Source organism: Lactuca virosa, chromosome 7 (assembly GCF_052849685.1).
Source record: "Lactuca virosa cultivar CGN04683 chromosome 7, Lactuca_virosa_CGN04683_v6, whole genome shotgun sequence".
Taxonomy (NCBI): Eukaryota; Viridiplantae; Streptophyta; class Magnoliopsida; order Asterales; family Asteraceae; genus Lactuca; species Lactuca virosa.
In genome coordinates this window covers 76,137,426-76,157,319 of record NC_136432.1, presented here as the reverse complement: position 1 = coordinate 76,157,319, position 19,894 = coordinate 76,137,426, and the positions used below count along the sequence as shown (strand labels likewise).

General features: G+C 34.0%; 1 protein-coding gene across 1 annotated transcript; it reads right to left on the bottom strand.

Annotated features, from left to right (window-relative positions):
* Window positions 1-10,448: 10,448 nt before the first annotated feature.
* Window positions 10,449-13,916, bottom strand: LOC145125340 (uncharacterized). The gene is made up of 7 exons (XM_079060806.1): window positions 13,228-13,916; window positions 12,385-12,897; window positions 12,215-12,310; window positions 12,013-12,117; window positions 11,804-11,851; window positions 11,297-11,718; window positions 10,449-11,201 (listed from the first exon to the last, which is right to left on the bottom strand). Exons 1-7 carry the CDS (start codon window positions 13,706-13,708, stop codon window positions 10,587-10,589), a joined length of 2,280 nt encoding a protein of 759 aa, XP_078916932.1. The 5' UTR covers window positions 13,709-13,916; the 3' UTR covers window positions 10,449-10,586.
* Between the last annotated feature and the right edge of the window lie 5,978 nt (window positions 13,917-19,894).

Below are 19,894 nucleotides of genomic sequence, written 5' to 3'. Positions count from 1 at the left end.
TTTCAAGTGCAACACTTGGGGCACTAAGTTCTTAAAGGTCCAAGGCTTCCAACTACAACAAAAGGTATGACTTCTAACTTGTTTTACTACCCAAGTATCAAAGTTTTGTATGCTAGTTAGGGTAATACCTTGGAATGATCAAGTTTCCATGTATAATAGAGAAAACATAGATCCAAGATATTTAGGGTTGCATGCACACCTTAGGAGTGTTAGAATGCTCAAAACCCAACAATAGATAGATCATTCTTGTGGGAATTTAAAGATTAAATGTATGATTGGAAAAGATATATAAAAGGTTCCATGAGTGGAATAAAGTAATGGAGTTCTTTTAAGAACTAAGAAATGACTCGTTAAGGATTAAGAGCAGGGATCCGTGAGTGATCGAGATATGAAGTATGAAATGAAGATAGAAAGAATAATAGATGAGTAGAGAAGAACTAGAGGTAGAGATAGAGACAAGAATGTGGGAAGTATGAGATGAGCCTGAGAAGAGGCTAAGAAAGATAAAAGATATATATGATTGGTAAGAATAGTAGTGTGTGATATTGGAGAATAAGAGACAGATGAGATGAGATTAGAAAGATTGGCAGTCTATGCCATGAAGAGAGGAATTTAGAATGCAGGGTATGAGATAGAAAAGAAGAGGAAATATTAGAGAACGAAAGATGGAAAGAATAGATAAATGTTAAGATAGATAAGAATATAACTCACCAGACACATTATGTTTGATAGTACAGATACGTTTATGTTTTGTTGGTTTATATAGCAGTAGCCGTGGTATCTAGAGTGAATTCTGGAGTACAAGGACCGAGAATAGGTTTATTGCCTTGTTGTTCTAATTGTATAAAGATTTCTATTGAAAAACTGTGACTATGCCTGGGATATGAAATGTTTTTATTTTTATGAGTTAATAGAATTCCACAAATTTTTAGTAATAACTTTGATAATCCCATTAGATTTGTTGTATAGAAATACCGGGTCATTACACCCTAGCTGTTGATTTCCTTCTCTCAAACCGTCCACCTCTCTTTCCCTCGCTCCTTCTATGAAAATTATAACGCCTCCACTAAGGATATATAATTTTTGCAAAAACCCTAAATTAGGGTTAATAGAGGGGTTCTACTTTGGGTCCTTCATCCATTACAAGAGTTGGCAGATATGAGAACCACTAGTACATAACTGGCCTATGGCATCGGTTTTTGAATACTGGGAGCTATCGGTTTTGATTTTTCTTTTCACTAAACGTCATAAACAAATTCAGATGATTGTTTTCATGATAGTTTACTAAAAACAAATCACCATTTAACATCAAACTTCACACATTATCGTCGGTTTTACATAAAAAAAAGTGACAAGTAGTGTAATAGCCTAAACGGTGGGCAAATGTCTATTATTATAACGAGTCTTGTTATTTTATATGTACCTTAACCTTGTGTCGGTTATTAAGCGAGACATAAGGTGTTGAAGTTTCATTTTAAGTGATTAAATCTTATATTAAAATTTGTAACATGAAAAAACCTGTGACAACTCATGCCACTGTTGAAAACGGTTGCCAAATGTTATCTTTTATAAGGGGTTATTTATGTTATATATGCACTTACCTTGTGTTGGGTATTAAGTGAGACATAAATACATAAGGTGATAAAGTTTATTTTTAATTGATTAAATATTATATTTAATTTGTTACATGAAAAAACTCGTGACAAGTAGTTCGACGGTCGAAAAAGCTGGTCAAATGTCATCTTTTATAACGAGTTTTTTCTTTGATATGTACCTTAATGAGCTAAGTGAAATCCAACTATCCAAGTCCAATAAAACAGTTCAAACTATCAAAGTCCAATAAACTCGTTCAAACGTTTTTTAACGCATCTATCACACCGGTTCAACCCGATTTGTTAAGAAGTCGTCCGCTTCGATCCGGTCTAAATATTAGCATAAAACTGGTAGTTGTTGAACCACTCTCGTTCCCAATTTGAACTGGTTTTAAAAACATTGGACATAATATTATAATTTGTCACTACAAGTTGTAAAATATCAGTCTTGTAATAAATACGTTTTGGTCATTCAAATTAGTCATCACATTCTATTTATATTGTTCTTCGCATCCACCTCATGTTATAAATAAATAGGATCATCAACTCTACACACGTAGGAAGGAAAAGATAGGATCGTACTAGCTAGGAAGAATTTGTCAATATAATATTTTAACACATGTAAATCTTAACAAAAATCAAACATTATTATACTAATTATTAATAAAAATATTGGGTATATACTGAAAATTAACAAAAAACTAACTAAAATTATTTACAATACTTATAAAAGATAACGAATAGTATCATGTTTTGTCCTGTAGCTATTGTATCTTCACAACTTATTTTTGGCCTTATGTATTTTTGTACCCTTACGGTCTGACCGATAGTAATCATTATGGGATTCAGCAGCCTTCTTCTTAGGGTTCTGGAATATTCCTGATCAACCAACTATTGATTAATTGAATATTCAACCCTTTGATTAATTAAACTTTTAATTAATTCCCAAAATTTATTTCCAATTAGTTTCTAATTAATTATTAACCATAATAATTAATAAACCAATTTCTCCTTTATTTATTCTACTCAATTTGGGTCTTGAGGGCAACCCAAAAGGACCCTATTACTATTAGAAATATTACAAATAGTTAATGACATTTGACACACTTTCCAACAGTTATCTCGTGGGCTATCCTCAAAAGTCTTTTGGATACTTGTTATCAAAGTTGTAAAAACGTTCGGCGGTAGCTCAGCGGTCGACTGGCGATAAGAAATTAATCGGACTTGGCGGGGATTAATCGGAGACCATAAATTATTAATAAAATTATTTAAAAATTGAACATTTCCTAAAAAATTAAATATTTGAAAATTTAAAATTTTGAAATTTTGAAAATTTTAATATAATATTTTAAATTTTGAAAACTTACAAATTTGAAAATTTAAAATATTGGTGCAATATTTGAAAATTAAAAATTTTGAACTTTTGAAATATTTTCCTCCTATGACCGCTGAGTACCGCCAAGACCGAGTTTGATCGATTTTGACCAATTTCCGCCAAGCACCCTAATCGTAATCGGTTCAAGGCCGTCAAGCGATTAATCGGCCGCCAAGGCCGATTTCTGCAACACTGCTTGTTATATAATGCTTCTAAGAACAAAGTGTTTGTGTCTCGAAGGGGCTTCTGCCATGAGAGGGAGCTCATGTCCAAAGAAACTGGTGAGAGCCTAGTTGATCTTGAAGAAATTTTAGAGTTGAACGAAGAACCTGCAGTTGAGACTAGTACTCAACCCAAGGTTGAACAACCTATTGAACAAACCGGCATAATTCCAAATCTACCTCCTTGCATATCTAATATAGTTTTTCTTCCTCCTAAATTCTATGGTGTCCAACTATAGGGAATCGATGAAACGTTTTGAGGCTTCTAAATGGAAAGAGCGTATGGAAATTGAAATTCAATCCATGCATGATAACCAAGTTTAGACTTGGGTTGATTGTACACTTGTTCTTAAAACCGTTGGTGCAAATGAATCTTCAAGAAGAAGATTGACATGAATAGGAATGTACACACGTTTAAATCTAGGTTGGTAGCAAAGGGTTGTACTCAAACTCAAGGAATTTATTATGAGGAAAGCTTCTCACCAGTGACCAATATTAAATCTATTAGAATATTACTTGCCATAGTTGCTTTCTATGCTTATGAAATATGGCAAATAGATGTGAAGATTGCTTTCCTTAATGACAAACTGATAGAGGATGTATGCATGACACATCCCAAAGGCATCATTGATCCAAAACATTCTAATAAAGTGTGAAAGGTTGAGAGGTCCATTTCTGGACTCAAACAAGCATCGCATAGCCTGAATCTTTGCATTCATGAAAAGGTCAATGAATTTGGATTTTCTAGAAGTAAGGATAAGTCTTGTATATATGTCAAAGCCGGTAGGATTAATGTAGTCTTTATAGTATTGTATGTCAATGACATACTCGTTATAGGAAATGATATTCCAACATTGAAAAGTGTGAAGACTTGGCTTGAAAATGTTTTGCTATAAAGGACTTAGGAGATGCAGCTTATATATTGGGCATAAGGATCTATAGAGACAGATCTGAACATTTAATTGGGCTAAGCCAGAGTATATATATATATACATATATATATATATATATATATATATATATATATAGTTTTGAAAAGATTCAAAATGCAAGATTATAAGAAAGGGTATATACCCATGCAACATGGCATAAAATTAAGTAAGGATCAATCACCCAGTATTGAGGAAGACCTACAAATAATGAGTCTTAGGATCGATCATGTATGACATGACATGTACTAGACTTGATGGCTCATATTCCATAAGCATGGTGGGTCGATATGAGGAGAACCCTGGCAACAGTCATTGGACAGTCATAAATAATATCCTTAAGTGTCTGAAAAGAACTAAGGATATGTTTTAATTCTATCAAGGTAGAAAAGAGTTATGAGTTACATGTTATATTGATGCGAGTTTCCAGACTGACAGGGACAACTCATGTTCACAATCAGGATGGGTGTTCTTACTAAATGGAGGAGTTGTTACATGGAAAAGTTCCAAGAAAAATATAGTGGTAGACTAGACATGAGAGTTAGAGTATATTACAGCTAGCGAAGCTGCAAAAGAGGCTACATGGTTAAAGAACTTCATTGGTGATCTTGGAGTTGTACCGAGCATCAAATAAACTATGGAGATCTTTTGTGATAACGAAGATGCAATCGCTTTAACTAAGGAACCTAAGGACCATGGTAATTCTTTACACATACACAGAAAGTACCACTATGTTTGTCATGGAGTGGAAGACGGAGACATCCTCATGGATAGGGTATCATCATAATAGAATTATGTAGATCCGTTCACAAAGCCATTATCAAGTGACAAGCATGATGGTCATGCTAGGACCATTAGCATGAGACTCGAGAATGATCAGATGTAATAATTTAGTTGATTAGTTTGATTTACTTTGAAACATATAACAGTATGAATTTTAACTGTTTTGGTGTTTATTTTGTGGTGACTTAATAAAGAGCTTATATTGTTGTCAAAGTTGTGTTATTAATTTCTATGTTTCACTTTCGCATGTTTTGAACCTACTTCCAGAATATTAAAACAATTACAAACCTCAACATTCGGTCGCATTCTAGGAAGTGAGTGAGAGAAGAAAGACTGTCATGAGTATGGGATGATTGTTCATCTAGTTTGGACATTGCATAGAGATTACGTTAACACTCATGAGTACTTAAAAATAGAGATTTTAAGTATTGGAACAACCTGCAATTAGAGATTACTTCATGGTTCTAGTCACGAGAAATTATAAGATGATAATATATCTTATTCTTCAAAGTGGGTTACATATTGGGTGAGTTTTTCTTGTGAAATATGTTGTGCATTGGTCAGCTCCAACATTATCCATAATTAGCAGTCATAAAGGGTATGTCCATGTATGATATAACTATTAGATAAAAACTATGTAGTCAAAATTTATTTGTTCTTTCACATAACTGGGAAGCGATATATATGGTCCCCCTCGATGATTAGGTGATGATATTTGAAGTGTTCAATTCAGAAGTAAGATATGATCATCTGAAATCTTTATCGAGAAACAGAATTTTGAACATTAAGATTGATTTTTATCCATGTCTCATGTTCATACAGATATCTATAATAAATGAATATTTGATCACTTATCTAAAGACTAAATTTTAATTCATATCAGGGTTTGGTAGTTACATTGGATGACTACTTTTTAATTGTTAGTGAAGTATTATGACCTTAAAAAGTTAATGAATTATTCAAGTGGGAGACTGCTGAAAATAGTGTTCATGTTCAAGTGAGAGACTGTTGGAAATAATGTTCAGGGTCATTAACAGTTTGGTAATAGTTCTAATAACAGCAATGTCTTTTTGGGTTGGCCTCATAACATAATTAGCTATAAGGAAATGGAGCAAAAAAATAAGATGTTAATTTATCAAGTAATTAACAAATTAATTGGAATTTATTTTGGAATTAATCAAATAATTTTAATTAATTAAAGAGCTTGGATATTAACTAAATCCTAGTGATTAATTAGAATATTCCAGAAGCTCCTGGATATATGGTAAGAATAGTTTTGGCTTCCCTGGATATGGATAAGGCACATTTTGAATAAGGAAAGGATAATCCCTAATAGTTTGAATCCCTTTAGGAGGTATATGTTGCCTATAAATAGACTAGTAAGGATCAAACCCTAGTTGTTGATTTCCTTCTCTCAACTCGTCCACCTCTCTCTCCTTCTCTCCTTCTGCGAAAATTATAACCCCTCCCCTAGGGATAAATAATTATCGCAAAAACCCTAAACCATGGTTAATCCTAATTAGCTTCTTGGAGTTTTGGGTATGACTACATTAGAGTGATTCTACTTTGGGTCCTTCATCCGTCACAAGAGTTGGCAGTTATGAGAACACAATCAAAGAGTCAAGAGGTATGTATTCTATCTTTTTTTTAGTTCAATGTTGCAAGTAGTTTGCTATAACTAGTAAAACCTAGATCATGTGGTGCATGTACACATAAGTTATGTTGTTATTTCTGTTGCCTTTATCATGTGTATTTATGCCATGAAAATCTAACAACAATAGAGAAATTTAAGTTGTGTCTGTCTTTAACCGGCCTTCCAAGCAACTGAAGAGAAGGCACGAACTAGAGAGAGATCAGGTTATAGACTTATATATTGGATGGCAGTAGTTTCATAAATCAACCTTCAAGTTCGAGATTGTTAAGTTATGGAGAGTGATTCACCCTTTTAACCCTATAGTCAATAAGAAAAAAAAATTATGGGCTAATTCCTATATCGGATACGACATTAAAATGCGTCATGGGCTAGATTTGTAAGAGTTTTCGGGTTTGGACTTATTGGCAGTTTTTAGGTCAACTTACAAATATATATATATATATATATATATATATATATATATATATATATATATATATATATATATATATATATATATATATACACACATCATTAGGTGTTGAATAAGAGGTTATTAGATCATCGAAGCAAGATAAATTTAACATCACAACTTGTTGATTAGTTGAGTACTTACCTAAAGTACATTTCCTCTATCACTTGTTTGAATGGCTATATATATATATATATATATATATATATATATATATATATATATATATATATATATATATATATATATATGGATTGTTACGTAACCCTATGGCATGTTTATCCATTTGCATGAAATGAGTTTTAAATATGTGTGACTGAGAAAATGCTATATTGATTTGAAATGTTAGTTGAACACCCTATGTGTATGTATCATATTAGGGTTGGGTTGAGACTTATGTAATATCTAAATATTGACAATGGAAACATCTTCCCTCTTCATAATCTAGATATGGCCTTATTTGACAAAGGGAACATTTTTCCTCTATATAATTTATAAGTTAGATATGAGTTTATTATAAGCTAGATATGGGCTTACTTGACAAAGGGAACATTTTCTCTCTTAGTTTTTAAGCTAGATATGGGCCCATTGTAAGCTAGACATGGGCTTACTTACAAAGGGAACATTTTCCCACATTATAAGATATGTGCTTATTGTAAGCTAGATATGAGCTTATTTGATAAGTGAACACTTTTTCATTCATAATAAGCTAGATGTGGGCTTATTGTGACTCATGGGCTCACTTGACCCAGGGAACACTTTCTATCTTTGTAAGCTAGTTATGAGCTTAATTGTGAATAAAGACTAGAATATGAAGGTCTTAATTGAGATTAGAGAGTTTTGGGTTGTGATTAGGTTCATGTGCAATGCATCATTTGTATATCCATTCATCTACTCATAAACTTATATGTTGTTGGGAATTGTTTTGAAAAATGGTTTAATATTTATGAAATGTTTTTACAAATGTTTTTGGAAATCATGACCTTGGAGTTGGTTATTTTCATTACCCAATTTCATCATGTAGTTGGATTCTGATATAACTCATTAGGATTCCTAAGCCTAATGACCCACTAGGCTTCCCAAGCCTAATGTACTATTTTTACCCCTACTCGAAGATGAAGATGAAGTCTTTGGTTGGTATAAGCTTGGACATTTATCAGGTAATGAGATCTATGGTTCACTTTATACCATTGTTTGATGATATTAAATGTAATACTCTCATACTTGATTTAATTAAAACTTGTGTTTTAATATTTTGGGGCCAAATTATGCATGAAATATTCCAAAATATTAAATGATCATACATACTTATAAAGCTAGCATTTTTTCTTGAATCTCATGCATTTGAAACCGCCTTTTTTAACTTCCTCAAACCACATTCATTTGAAACCCCCTTTTTTAACTAATGCAACTCAAAAGTTTTCTTAATTATGATTTAACACTCAAAAGTTTTATAACTTATATTATGTTTAATTAGCATTTAGTGAAAAGTTTACTATAAAAAGGCCAATCTTTTGTGTCTTTTGTGTTATATAAAATCTTACATGTAAGAAGGATTTGAAGATATTGTGATTCAAAATTTTTCATATAGTTGAAGCATTCACGATCCAAATATGATGATTTGAAGAAATGGGTTATGTCGCATCGATGGTAATTGTAATATGGTTTTTTCTTTCAACCAAAACAAATGAAGCTTTTCTATTCTTTCTTTATATTCAGTTTCTCATTTAATATTTATATGTGATTTGTGTGTATTACTCAATCTTGAATGTGACTCTCCAAACATCAATGTTTTGCTTGGAATATCTTTCTGATTCTTCTTTTTCAAGAAAAATATTTTGATTGCAGGTTAGTTAAGAATTGTCATCAAGATTCTATGGTTGAATGGTGTTAAATGAAGAAAGAAGATTCATAAAATGGATATAGGTTTTTTTGTTTGAGCAAAGTTGATGAATGTTAGTTTTTTCTTTTGATTTAAATTTATGTTTATGTAACATCTTTATTTATATATTCAACCACCCAATGCTCTTATTAATTTGATTGTAGTTTTTCTATTTTGATTATGTTTATTTTCTATTATTTTTTTGTTGGGTTATCCTACACAACATATTTAAAAGACAATATTTAAAAGATAACATGATTTTGAACATTTGATATGTAATTATGATAGACTTATCATGATATGTTCTTCATATGAAAGTAATTTATCCATATTACTACGACAAGAATTACATATGACATTTACGAAAAAATCTATATATTATATGTTATTTGTTTAACATGTATATGCACCTATGTATCTTATAAATTTATAATTAAATATCTTTATGTTTAATAATTGAAGAGATTAAAATGATGAATCAAAACCAATTATTTAGACGAATATAATAATAATAATAATAATAATAATAATAATAATAAATACACATTTCCAAGTACCGCATTCATTTGAAACTCACACTACAACTCAAAAGTTTTATATATTATGTATATTTATTAGTTACAACTAAAGAGTTTATAACTTATGATTATTAATTAGTAATCACTAATAACTTTTTATTTTCCTTTCTTTTATAAGGTTGTAAAGTTTTGCTCATTAAAAACATTAATGGATTTGAAGAGATTTGTGATTTAAATATGAAGAGTTAATATAAATGTTATAATAGATGTTTTAGTGTTTTTATGTTATTAAAAGTTATAGTGTTTATTTTTCATATTTTTTATTATTCGTTGAATATATATATCTTTTTTAATACAAATGTTATAATAGATGTTTTTCTATTTTTATATTACAAAAAGTTGCAATTCATATTTTTGTTCATACGTTTTGTTACCCGTTATATTATCATTCATTTGATATATATTTTACACAATTTTAAACGGTTTATAAAATTATCAAATAATTGTATATATCACAATGACTTAAAAATTAAACTATAATGTTTAATAAAACTAATATGTTAACTATATGTTTGCATTACTACTAACATTTTGTTTCAAAGTAGAAATATTAAATAATAATTTGGTAAAAGTTATTATTTTAATTATATAATTCTATTCTCGCGCAACGCGCGGAGATTCGCCTAGTTTTAAAAGATAAACACTTTTCTAGTACTTGTACCAGAGGCGTTACATTATATGCATCTAATAAAATCTCTCTAGTTTGTATGTGGATTAACATGATTGCTTTGACCATGTAAACCACATAAATCTTTATATGTTCTTACTTTTTTTCTTCGCATCTTTATTGTGTGTTTATCGCATCTTTTATACTCTACAGTTTATTATACTCAACAGTTTACTTTGCGGTGTTTTTTCGCTGTAGTTGTATAGTTTTTTTCTTCTTTGTTAAAGGATTCTTGTTGTTCTCCTTTTTCATGTACTCATGCCTCTTTTCCATTGACTTTATTTTTTTATATATATAATACTTTTGAGCTGCTAAAAATAACCTTTACAATGATTTGATCTTTAATTCCAAATTGACATAGTAAGGACCAACACATATCAAATCCAAAATGACCTGAGTATTTTCTACCACTTTTCAACTATACTTAGTCCGTTATTCTATTATCGTGAAAAATCTAATAGAAGGGCTTATCTCTTTTCTTACCAAAAATACTACGACCATATGTGGCTTTGATCAAGTCAATGACAAGAGGGAACTGCAGAGTTACAAAAGAAGTAATTGGTAGGCATGTGAGCAAGGCAATTGGAATGATAATCTTTGAGTTGCTTTGTCCAAACACCAGATACAAAGTTGCACCAAAAGCTAATATCATGGTTGTCGTTGAGATGAACAAGGTGGCCAAACCAATTATCAGCTTTGTAGGAAGCTTGAACAAAAAATCTTGTTCAGCAAAACGTGCAGTCAGAATAGACAAAAACATTAACAATGAAGTAACAGCCGTGAATAATGAGATGGCATCTGATATTGCAAATATTCTGAAAGCAATGATGTTAGTAAAAAGTGGTATGCCTGTGTCCTGATTGTTTCCTCCTGGGACAGTAATTGCTGCTGCAAACACAATCGTGGTGATCAATGCAGCTGTAATTGTGTATGACTCTGCAGTGGCCTTCATCCATTTTTCACCCTCAACCACCAAGTCTTTGTGTTCTCTTGTAAACACCATATGAGGTGTTTCGCCAAAAGAGTTCTTTTGTATAATGTTCAAAGGACATCCAAATCCTTCAACTTCCTACAAGATTACAATCCGTAAATAATTTTGTTTCTTAAAACATTATATGTAGGTGGCATAAAATTCAACTTTTGAATAATAAGATATTTCTGTACCTTAAACCATTGTAATTCACGTTGTATCTGTAAAGCTGCACCTGATATAAGATTCAGTTTGTTGGACGGGGCCAATCTTGCAGCCAAATGCAGGAGGTTGTTCCCAGAAGAATCTTTGATTGTTCTGTAGACATTCTTATGTTCGCTCATTTGATAAACTAGGTTGTAAACTTCTTCTGAGCGACTTATCACAGCATACTGAATAATATTATAACCATCTTCATTGGTACTCCAAATTGCATTTGGGAAGTGGGACACAACCTCCTCTACAACTTTGTATGCATTCTGTCTTGTAGCTTCAAGAATCGGATTTGTGTAATAAGGGCTCGGGTCTGTGTGTTTCTTCAATAAAAAACATACACTTTTTAACAGCATGATAGCGTCATAATGAGTTCGCAATCTCTCTTTCACGAATAGCGACACTGCAAAGCATCACAAGCAAATAAATAGACTTTCTTCTCTTGTACTTTTGGTGATATAATGACCGTAATTGTTGAATCATCTTACCTAACATCAAAAGGATTACTGGGAAAAGCATAACAATCCAATAACTCACTGCATTACGCAATAGAAAATTTGTTAGAATTATGGGGTTATGAAATTTTAAAACTTACCAAAAAAAATTATGAGTTTTTTTTCAATATGGGTTGTTAGTAATAGATAGCAAGTACAACACAACAAATATTTATCGAACATGATATGAACTCATGACCTACCAAGAATAAATGGCCTCATTATTATTTCCAGCCGATGGCCACATAGTGGAATAATATAATCTGCGGCTGTACTGAGAACTACGCTAGTAGGTATATTATAAGTCCCTTCAGCATAGAAATGTACAGGAAGTTCATTAGAGAGGTCTTACAAGTTACAATTAATCTGATAAGACAAAGAAGCACGCAAAATCAACAAACCTACATATATTGGGTTTGCATGGGAAATTCTGTGCTATGGCCATTAACACAGAGTCACTATGCAATGTTGTGTAACGCCGCAGCAAAACAGATGCAAAGCCTACATATATCAAATTAAAGTTAGCCGTATTGGTTTTTTCTTAATATTCGAATCTTGATTTTATAGACACTTACGAAAATCTTTAGAAGAAATAACAATAACGAGAAGGTGATCACCACTTTTGCCGGAAAACAAAGTATCCTTCTTTATGCCAATATCGTGATGCAGCAGAAATTGAGACGTCTGGGTATGCATATTAGAAAGAGCTATGGCTAGTGGTGTGTGACCCTCGTTGTCCTTGGCAAACAACAAATGTGGGTCCCTTGCCACCAGGATCTTAGCAGCTTCAGTGTTGCCAACAATAGCAGCAACATGAAGTAGCGTGCTTCCATCTGAATTCCGCACATCCAGTAGTTGTGTGTTCTCCGGTGTCAGTTCCAACAAATACTCTAAGAATCCTGGCGTCTTGGAAGTACCAACTGCTATATGAATTGCTGTGTTGCCATTGTTAATGATTTTGTCTATCACTGTAACTTCCTTATTTCTCCTCAAAACGTTATCAATGTGATTCGAATATCCTGTTAGAGTAGCGTGATATAAAGCATGGTGTACCCTTGTTCTTGTTTCTTCTTCTTGTTGATCGAAATCTACATTTAGTAATGAAGGTAACAAAAAACTAATTAATAGGTGGAGAAAATATGTGGTGTAGTCCAAACTAATCTAAATCTAACTTTCAGGGATTTGAAAGGAGGAAGAAAAAAAACAATGAGATGCATATCTGCAGATCGAGGAGGAGGGGGGTAAGGAGGAAAGAACAGGGAACATCCTTGATCTATTTTAGCACCACTCATACCTTTTTTTCCCTAGATACGTAATATCACCTTCTTTGTTTCAACAGGTGTTTGGTTGAATAATTTTTTTTGGTGATTATATAGTAAAAGCTATGAGTATTAAGTAGTGTAAAAAAGATATAGTACCTGTAGCAATAGGCAGTGGTGGAAGAACAACAGGACCATACATACTATGGAGTTCATCCCATACATGTTTTGCACTAAAATCTGCAATATCTGTGAGTCGATGCATAACATAGCCAAGTGTTTGTTCAGATAGAGAACCAAGGATCCAACCTTGGACAAGAGCATCTGATCTTGCCCACAGCCTGTGAATTTGATGGTCACCCACTTTCTCCTTCCCGGAAACACTGGTTTCAGTACTTCTTACGAACGTCCCATCAATGAAACCAACCATTTCATGACTCTTTAAGAGACATAGCATCTGTTTTTGCCACATTGCATACTTGTCCCTACCACTCAGCTTCACACTTACAAAGCTTGCTGCAGAAAGAATTGATGGGTATGGATATGGGTATTCTTCTTCTCCAACTTCGAGTGTGACATGTGGATTAAAGCTTGAGCTTGCCATATTTGTATGAGTTTTTTCCGTTTCTGTCGATCGCATTCCATCTTCTTACATAATTATATAGAAAGATGGAGTTGATTTGTTGTACCCACAAAAGACACTTTAAGATTGCATCATCCCTAAGTAATTCCCACAAATAATAAAATCTTAAGCGGATAATATTAATTACAAAATAAATTTACCAAGGAATTTTACAATTGGACGGAGTGATGCAGTGAAATCCCAGTGTTGCATGTGTTGCTTGAGTCAGAATGTCCAGCAATTGGATGAAAGCGATCAAGCAAGGACTCCTCTTTTTCTTATAAAAATATAAATTTGTGGTGCCCACAAATGCTTCTTTTAGGTTGCATCATTCCCACGTATTCCCATATATAATATGGCTTAAGCAAAGAATAATAATACAAAAGTAATCTACAGAATGATTTGATTTTACTATGATATTAATTTATTTAGCAAAACACAGTTTAAACTTTGGACTTCAAATTTTAAAGTACTTAGACTTCATTTTTTATCATAAAGAAATAGACTAAGTTACTAAAATCGCGGGTACGATTTGGTTAAAACCTTGTGTCTTGTCCCTAACTTTCTTTTTTGTATTCAGGACCGTTCTTGTGGCATAAATTTGTTGTATTTTACGTCCCAAATCAGAAATGAGTGACTATAATATACTTATAAATTTATTTTTTTAATTATTTTATTGTTCTTATAATTATTAATAAATTAAAATGAATAAATAAAAGTATGGCCTCTCTCTCTCTCTCTCTCTCTCTCTCTCTCTCTCTCTCTCTCTCTCTCTCTCTCTCTCTCTCTCCCCCCTAAATCATTAAATCCTCAGCAACCGCTGCCACAACGTCTAACCATACATCACTACCGAACATAATTGGATCGTCTTAGCAGCCAAGCATAACATGACAACTGCCCTGATCTAAAATTTAATGTCCCCGGAACCTATGTGTAACGTCCCAAATTTTGCCGCAAAATTTTCATTTAATATTAACAACATTTGTTCAAAGTCCAACTTTACAGGTCTAAAATAAAAGCATTTGTTTCAAAAGATTAATCGGAGTAAAAACATAAGAGTTATTTGTAACATCCCAAAAACAATGATAATTTCTTTTTTATTTTTAAAACCATTAGTTCCATACATCATATGTCTCAAAGTCAACCACAATACAAAGTATCAAATCATTAGAGTAAAAATAATCATAAGTGTGGAATCATGAGGGGGATGCCGTGTCATACGTTGGGGCCTTCCTTTTCGTACCGAAAGTACGTGAAACCATAAACATAAACTGTAAGCACAAAGCTTAGTGATTTCCCCAAAATACCACATACCATACATACAATTGAGCCCAGCCCTGGGGTATATTCCAACCTAACATATAATCATGGGCCCAGTCTTGGGGTATTTTTCAACCTAATATAATGCATACATGCGTCGGGCCCTAGGGTTTCTTTCAACCCAATCAAACATACATGCGCCCAGCCCTAGGGTTTCTTTCAACCCAATCATACATGTAAGAGTCACAAAGATAGCTAGCATCCTACATAGCACAATCCAGTGGGTCGACATTGGTGTCTTCGACCCACAAGTAGGGAGAGAGGACTCACCTCTCAATCAATGCTCAACTGTTACTGCTCTCACTTCCAGAATACCGATGTTATGCTCCACCTATACAGATAAACCAGATAAACCCTTAGCTCTTCTTCCAAAACTAGGTGTTTGACCAAAAGTCAACTCAAGCCAAAAGTCAACAGTCAAAGCCAACAGTCAATGTTGACTTTAGTCAACCGCCACGTCATGGCCATCCATGGCCAAGCCGTGGCCCTCATACTTCGAGACAGTCACGATTTTCTCAGTCACCATGTCGTGGCGACCTAAATCTATGTCGTGGGCACTAGGCGTCCAACAGCTTAACGGGTTAAGCTGTTTTCTTCGATTCCCAAAGCTCCAAAGCTCAGATCTGGTCTGAAACATGGTCTAGAAGGATAAAGTTTCCAACTTTATCCATTAAGGTCACCCAAAAGCGTCAAAATCTCAAACCCTAGGTTCCAAAGAGATTAAATAAGACATGGATTCACCCATTAAGCACTTACTCTACAAAGTCCTTAGCTCATTTACTCCAGAAGGGTTTTTAGTACCAAAACCATCATGAAAGTCGGTGTTTAATGGACATGCATGTCTTGAAGCCATAAAGAGTCAAAAATAAGGGTTTTTGATAAGAATTACATGCATGGCTCAAAAACTCAACTATACTTCAGATCCAAAACCATAATCATACCAAAAGATCCAAAGATTCATAAAGTTGCAAACTTTATGAGATCTCACCACTCCAACTAACTAGAATATGAAGATTAAGAGACAAAACTCAAGATCTAGCAACCTATCATGATAAAAATCGAGTCTGGGACACTTACAAAGGTCCACAAGAGTGCTAGGACAAAGAATGAAGACTTTCTTGCTGAATCTTGGTCACTTCCTCTTCCTTCTTCCTTCAAAAGACTTCCAAGAGAACAAAAAGGGCTTCAACAATGGAGGAAGGATATTAAGGTTTCTTCCGAACTTTAGGAGGCGGTTGGAGGCTGAGGGTGAGCAAACCATAGCCTCCTTATTCCTTTAAATAGGCCGCAAAGCCCGAAAATGTAGGGTTTAGTCATCAGCGGCGGCCACATCGTGGCCCATACCTGCCAGGCCATGGCGCGTCAAATCCATTCATGACTCAAAAATGACTCGCCACGTCATGGCGATCCTTCACCATGTCGTGGCAACTTCTAAAATTCAAAATTTGATAGATTAAAATGTACCTCAAGTTTTGAACGTTACATTATTAAGTGTGGAAATCTCTAACGGATGCGTGTCAATCTATCCGTGCCCTTCTCTTTGCTACCAGAAAACTTGAAATAATTTAAACTTAAAACCGTAAGCATAAATCTTAGTGAGTTCCCCAAGATACCAAAACATCATAGAATATTAAGCCTCGCCATGAGTATTGGACCATGTACAGAATAATGGGACCCGCCCAACATAGAAGATCAACGGGCCATGTGCATGAAGCACATAAACAGGCCTCTCCCAAAAAGCACATAAACAGGCATCGCCTAACAAGCACATAAACATACTAGCAAGAGTCACAAAGACAACAAGCATACACATTAACATCTCGTGCCCTACATAGCATAATGAGAACACTCACCTTAAGGATAATCGGATATCACCATAGCTCGTAGGAAATGTGAAGTTTGGTACTACAAACCACCTAAACATTAAATAAAATGTCAAACCTCACTCTATGACCTAAAACCTTAAAGTTTGACCTAAATTCAAACTTAGTCAAAAATTCAAAAAATCAACATCTTGTCAAACGGGCACTTCGCACCCACTACCAACAAAGTAATCTGGATCTCAAGCTAAAACAGAAACGCCTCTGAAAACCTTAAAAAGTGTGACGCACCAAGGAATGTCGCGTCGCATCTAGACCTTTATCACAAGGTGAAATGACTTGATCCATTAACTCAAGGCTCTAACTCCCAGATCTGATCTTTAATAAGGTATTGATGAATAAAGTTTCCACCTTTATCCATTAAGACATCCCTAAGCAATCAAGATCTAAACTTTACGCTCTAAAATGATCTAAAACTCTTAACAAACTTGCATGGCTTTAAGGGAGAGAAAAAGACCTCAACTTTCTTAGTCCAAGAGGTCCAAGGAGCATCCAAAAGTGATTAAATGGTGTTGGAGTTCTTTCAACTCCAAAGCCACCAACAAAAGGGACCAAAAACAGCATAACAAGAAACATGACAATATCTAATGATTCAAATAGAAAGATTGAAGCTTTATATGTACAAAGGTCTACAAAATGTGCAACCTTGTTGGATCTACACTTGAGCCTTCCTTCAATGCACACAAGAAAACCTTTGATCTTTAAGCTTCATATCAATCCAAGGAAAATGAGATCACAAATGGAAACCAAGCTCAAAACAAGAGGGAGTAGATTAAAGTTTCTGAAAGATCGCTTAAGGGGTGATGGAGGTTGAGAATGATCTATCCCTACGGATACATGGCCTTTAAATACCCCTAAAACCCTAAAAGAATCATTCGGACCATGGGCCAGGCACGTCTTTCCAAAAAGAAACACGTTGGGTCCCCCCGCAATTAAATCCAGATCTCAAATTCCATCGATCGCGATTAATGGTTTCCTGGTTTGCCTCATCCTTCTCCTTTATTATGAACTATAAAACCCCTAATTAAAGAGTGGAAAAACATAATTGGAACTCAAAGGTTACATTATGGAACAACGCCTTAGCTTCATCTTCTTTAGTTTTTCTCCAAACATGTCTCCTTCATTGCCTCCACTGAAAACCATTATAGCTCATCCCACCACTACTGGACATGCACTATGTCGTCGGATTGATTTTGGATCTACATTCTGCACTATGTCATCTTCTTCGGTTTTTCTGATGGATGCGACCTCGGACACACCTTTTCAAATCTTACAAACATGCTTTCTTAGAGATGCATAGTTTCCGATACATGCATACATCTATACACACGTTTTCTGTGACACAACTATCAAGATGCGCTTTCTGAGCATAAGTCTGACGCATACGCTTTTCATGACCAGTTGCAATCATCTTTCTTGGGCTATCTTTTCTGATGCGCTTTTTATGATAGCAAGAAACATGCATTCTGACAATGATTATGACACATGGTTTCAGTTAACGTGTTTACACGAGTAGCTGCATGTCGTCAGCTTTTCAAAAGAACATTATAACCTATACACATTCAAGGCACGATAGATCGTCCTCAGACTACACAGTTTGGCTACTGTTTGGTTGTGGTTTTACCATGGTGAATGGTGGGAACACCGCCCCCACCATGCGGTCTCCGTCGTGGTTTGGCCGCACTCGGCGAGATTCTGCCGCATACTCACTCTCTCTTCTTTACTCCACTTTCTCTTCTCCTAAGCTTTAAACAGTCAAAGTTTTAATAAAACAAATTCTTGTTTACCTATAAATAAAATCTCACAACCTTTATTTTATCAAACCTAAATCCAATTCTTCTATATTTCTATATATTTCTCTCAAAATTACTAGAAAATGTCATCATCTTCGTCTTCTGAAGAATTTCAACTTATGCTTGAAGTTGTTGTTGGTGTTGCTCAAATAGTGCAGCAAACGCAAAACGCTTTACGCAATGACGAAGTTGAAAGTTCGCAATGAAGATCACGAACATAAATTAAGAGAAACTGTGAATCTACCCACCAACGCTTGATGCAAGACTACTTTGACGAGCATGCCACTTTTTGAAGGCTACTATTTTCTAAGGCGGTTCAAAATGTTCAAACATTTATATGAATGTATAGTCGAAGATTTTATGATGGAGTATAGTTATTTCCAACAATGTTTTGATGCAAGAGGTACACCCGATTTTACTCCCTTAAAAGAATACACAATCGCAATTCATCAATTAGCATATGGCATCCCTCCTGATGTGTTAGACGAGAGTTTTAGGATGTCTGCTATGATCGCACAAGATAGTTTATACTATTTTTGTAAACATGTGATTGAGATTTAAGGTCCAAAATATTTACGTAAGCCAAAATGTAAAGACCTTTTGCAATTGCAAGCCCATCATGCTAGCATGCATGGCTTTCTTGGAATGATAGGAAGTCTAGATTGTAAGATTGTCTCCATTAGGCATGGGAAAATTGCCCTACCTCACACCATGATCAATTTATGTAATGTGATCATGGTCACCCAATGGTCATGCTTGGAGTGGTGGTATCACGGGATCAGTGGATTTGGCATGCCTTTTTGGTTCTGCCAATTCGATTAACGACATCAATGTTCTTAAGTGTTCACTGATATTCAACAGCATATATGACGGATCTATAACAGATTCTTTTTTTCAAGTGCATAGAACATCATATAAGTATGGTTATTATCTTGTTGATGGGATCTATCCTGAGTATGATGTGTTTGTTAAAACATTTTCATGTCCAAATGATTCTAGATGGAAAAAATTCAAGAGGCCCCAGGAGAGATCTAGGAAGGATGTCAAGCGAGCATTTGGATCCCTTAAGAAACATTGGTACATACTCAAAAAATGGCACTTTTATCGTAACGCCCAAGTTTTCATACCAGGTACACTCCAAAATATACATTCCATTCTTCATTTTATAAAAAGTTATCAATGTACACTAGAAGTCTAGTATACAAGAAGTT

Coding starts and splice junctions, on each gene's coding strand:
- LOC145125340 (XM_079060806.1), bottom strand. CDS start 13,708: ATGCGATCGACAGAAACGGAAAAAACTCATACAAATATGGCAAGCTCA. Junction 12,311..12,384: donor TATTTCTTCTAAAGATTTTC/GTAAGTGTCTAT, acceptor TGATATATGTAG/GCTTTGCATCTGTTTTGCTG. Junction 11,202..11,296: donor GTGAATTACAATGGTTTAAG/GTACAGAAATAT, acceptor GTAATCTTGTAG/GAAGTTGAAGGATTTGGATG.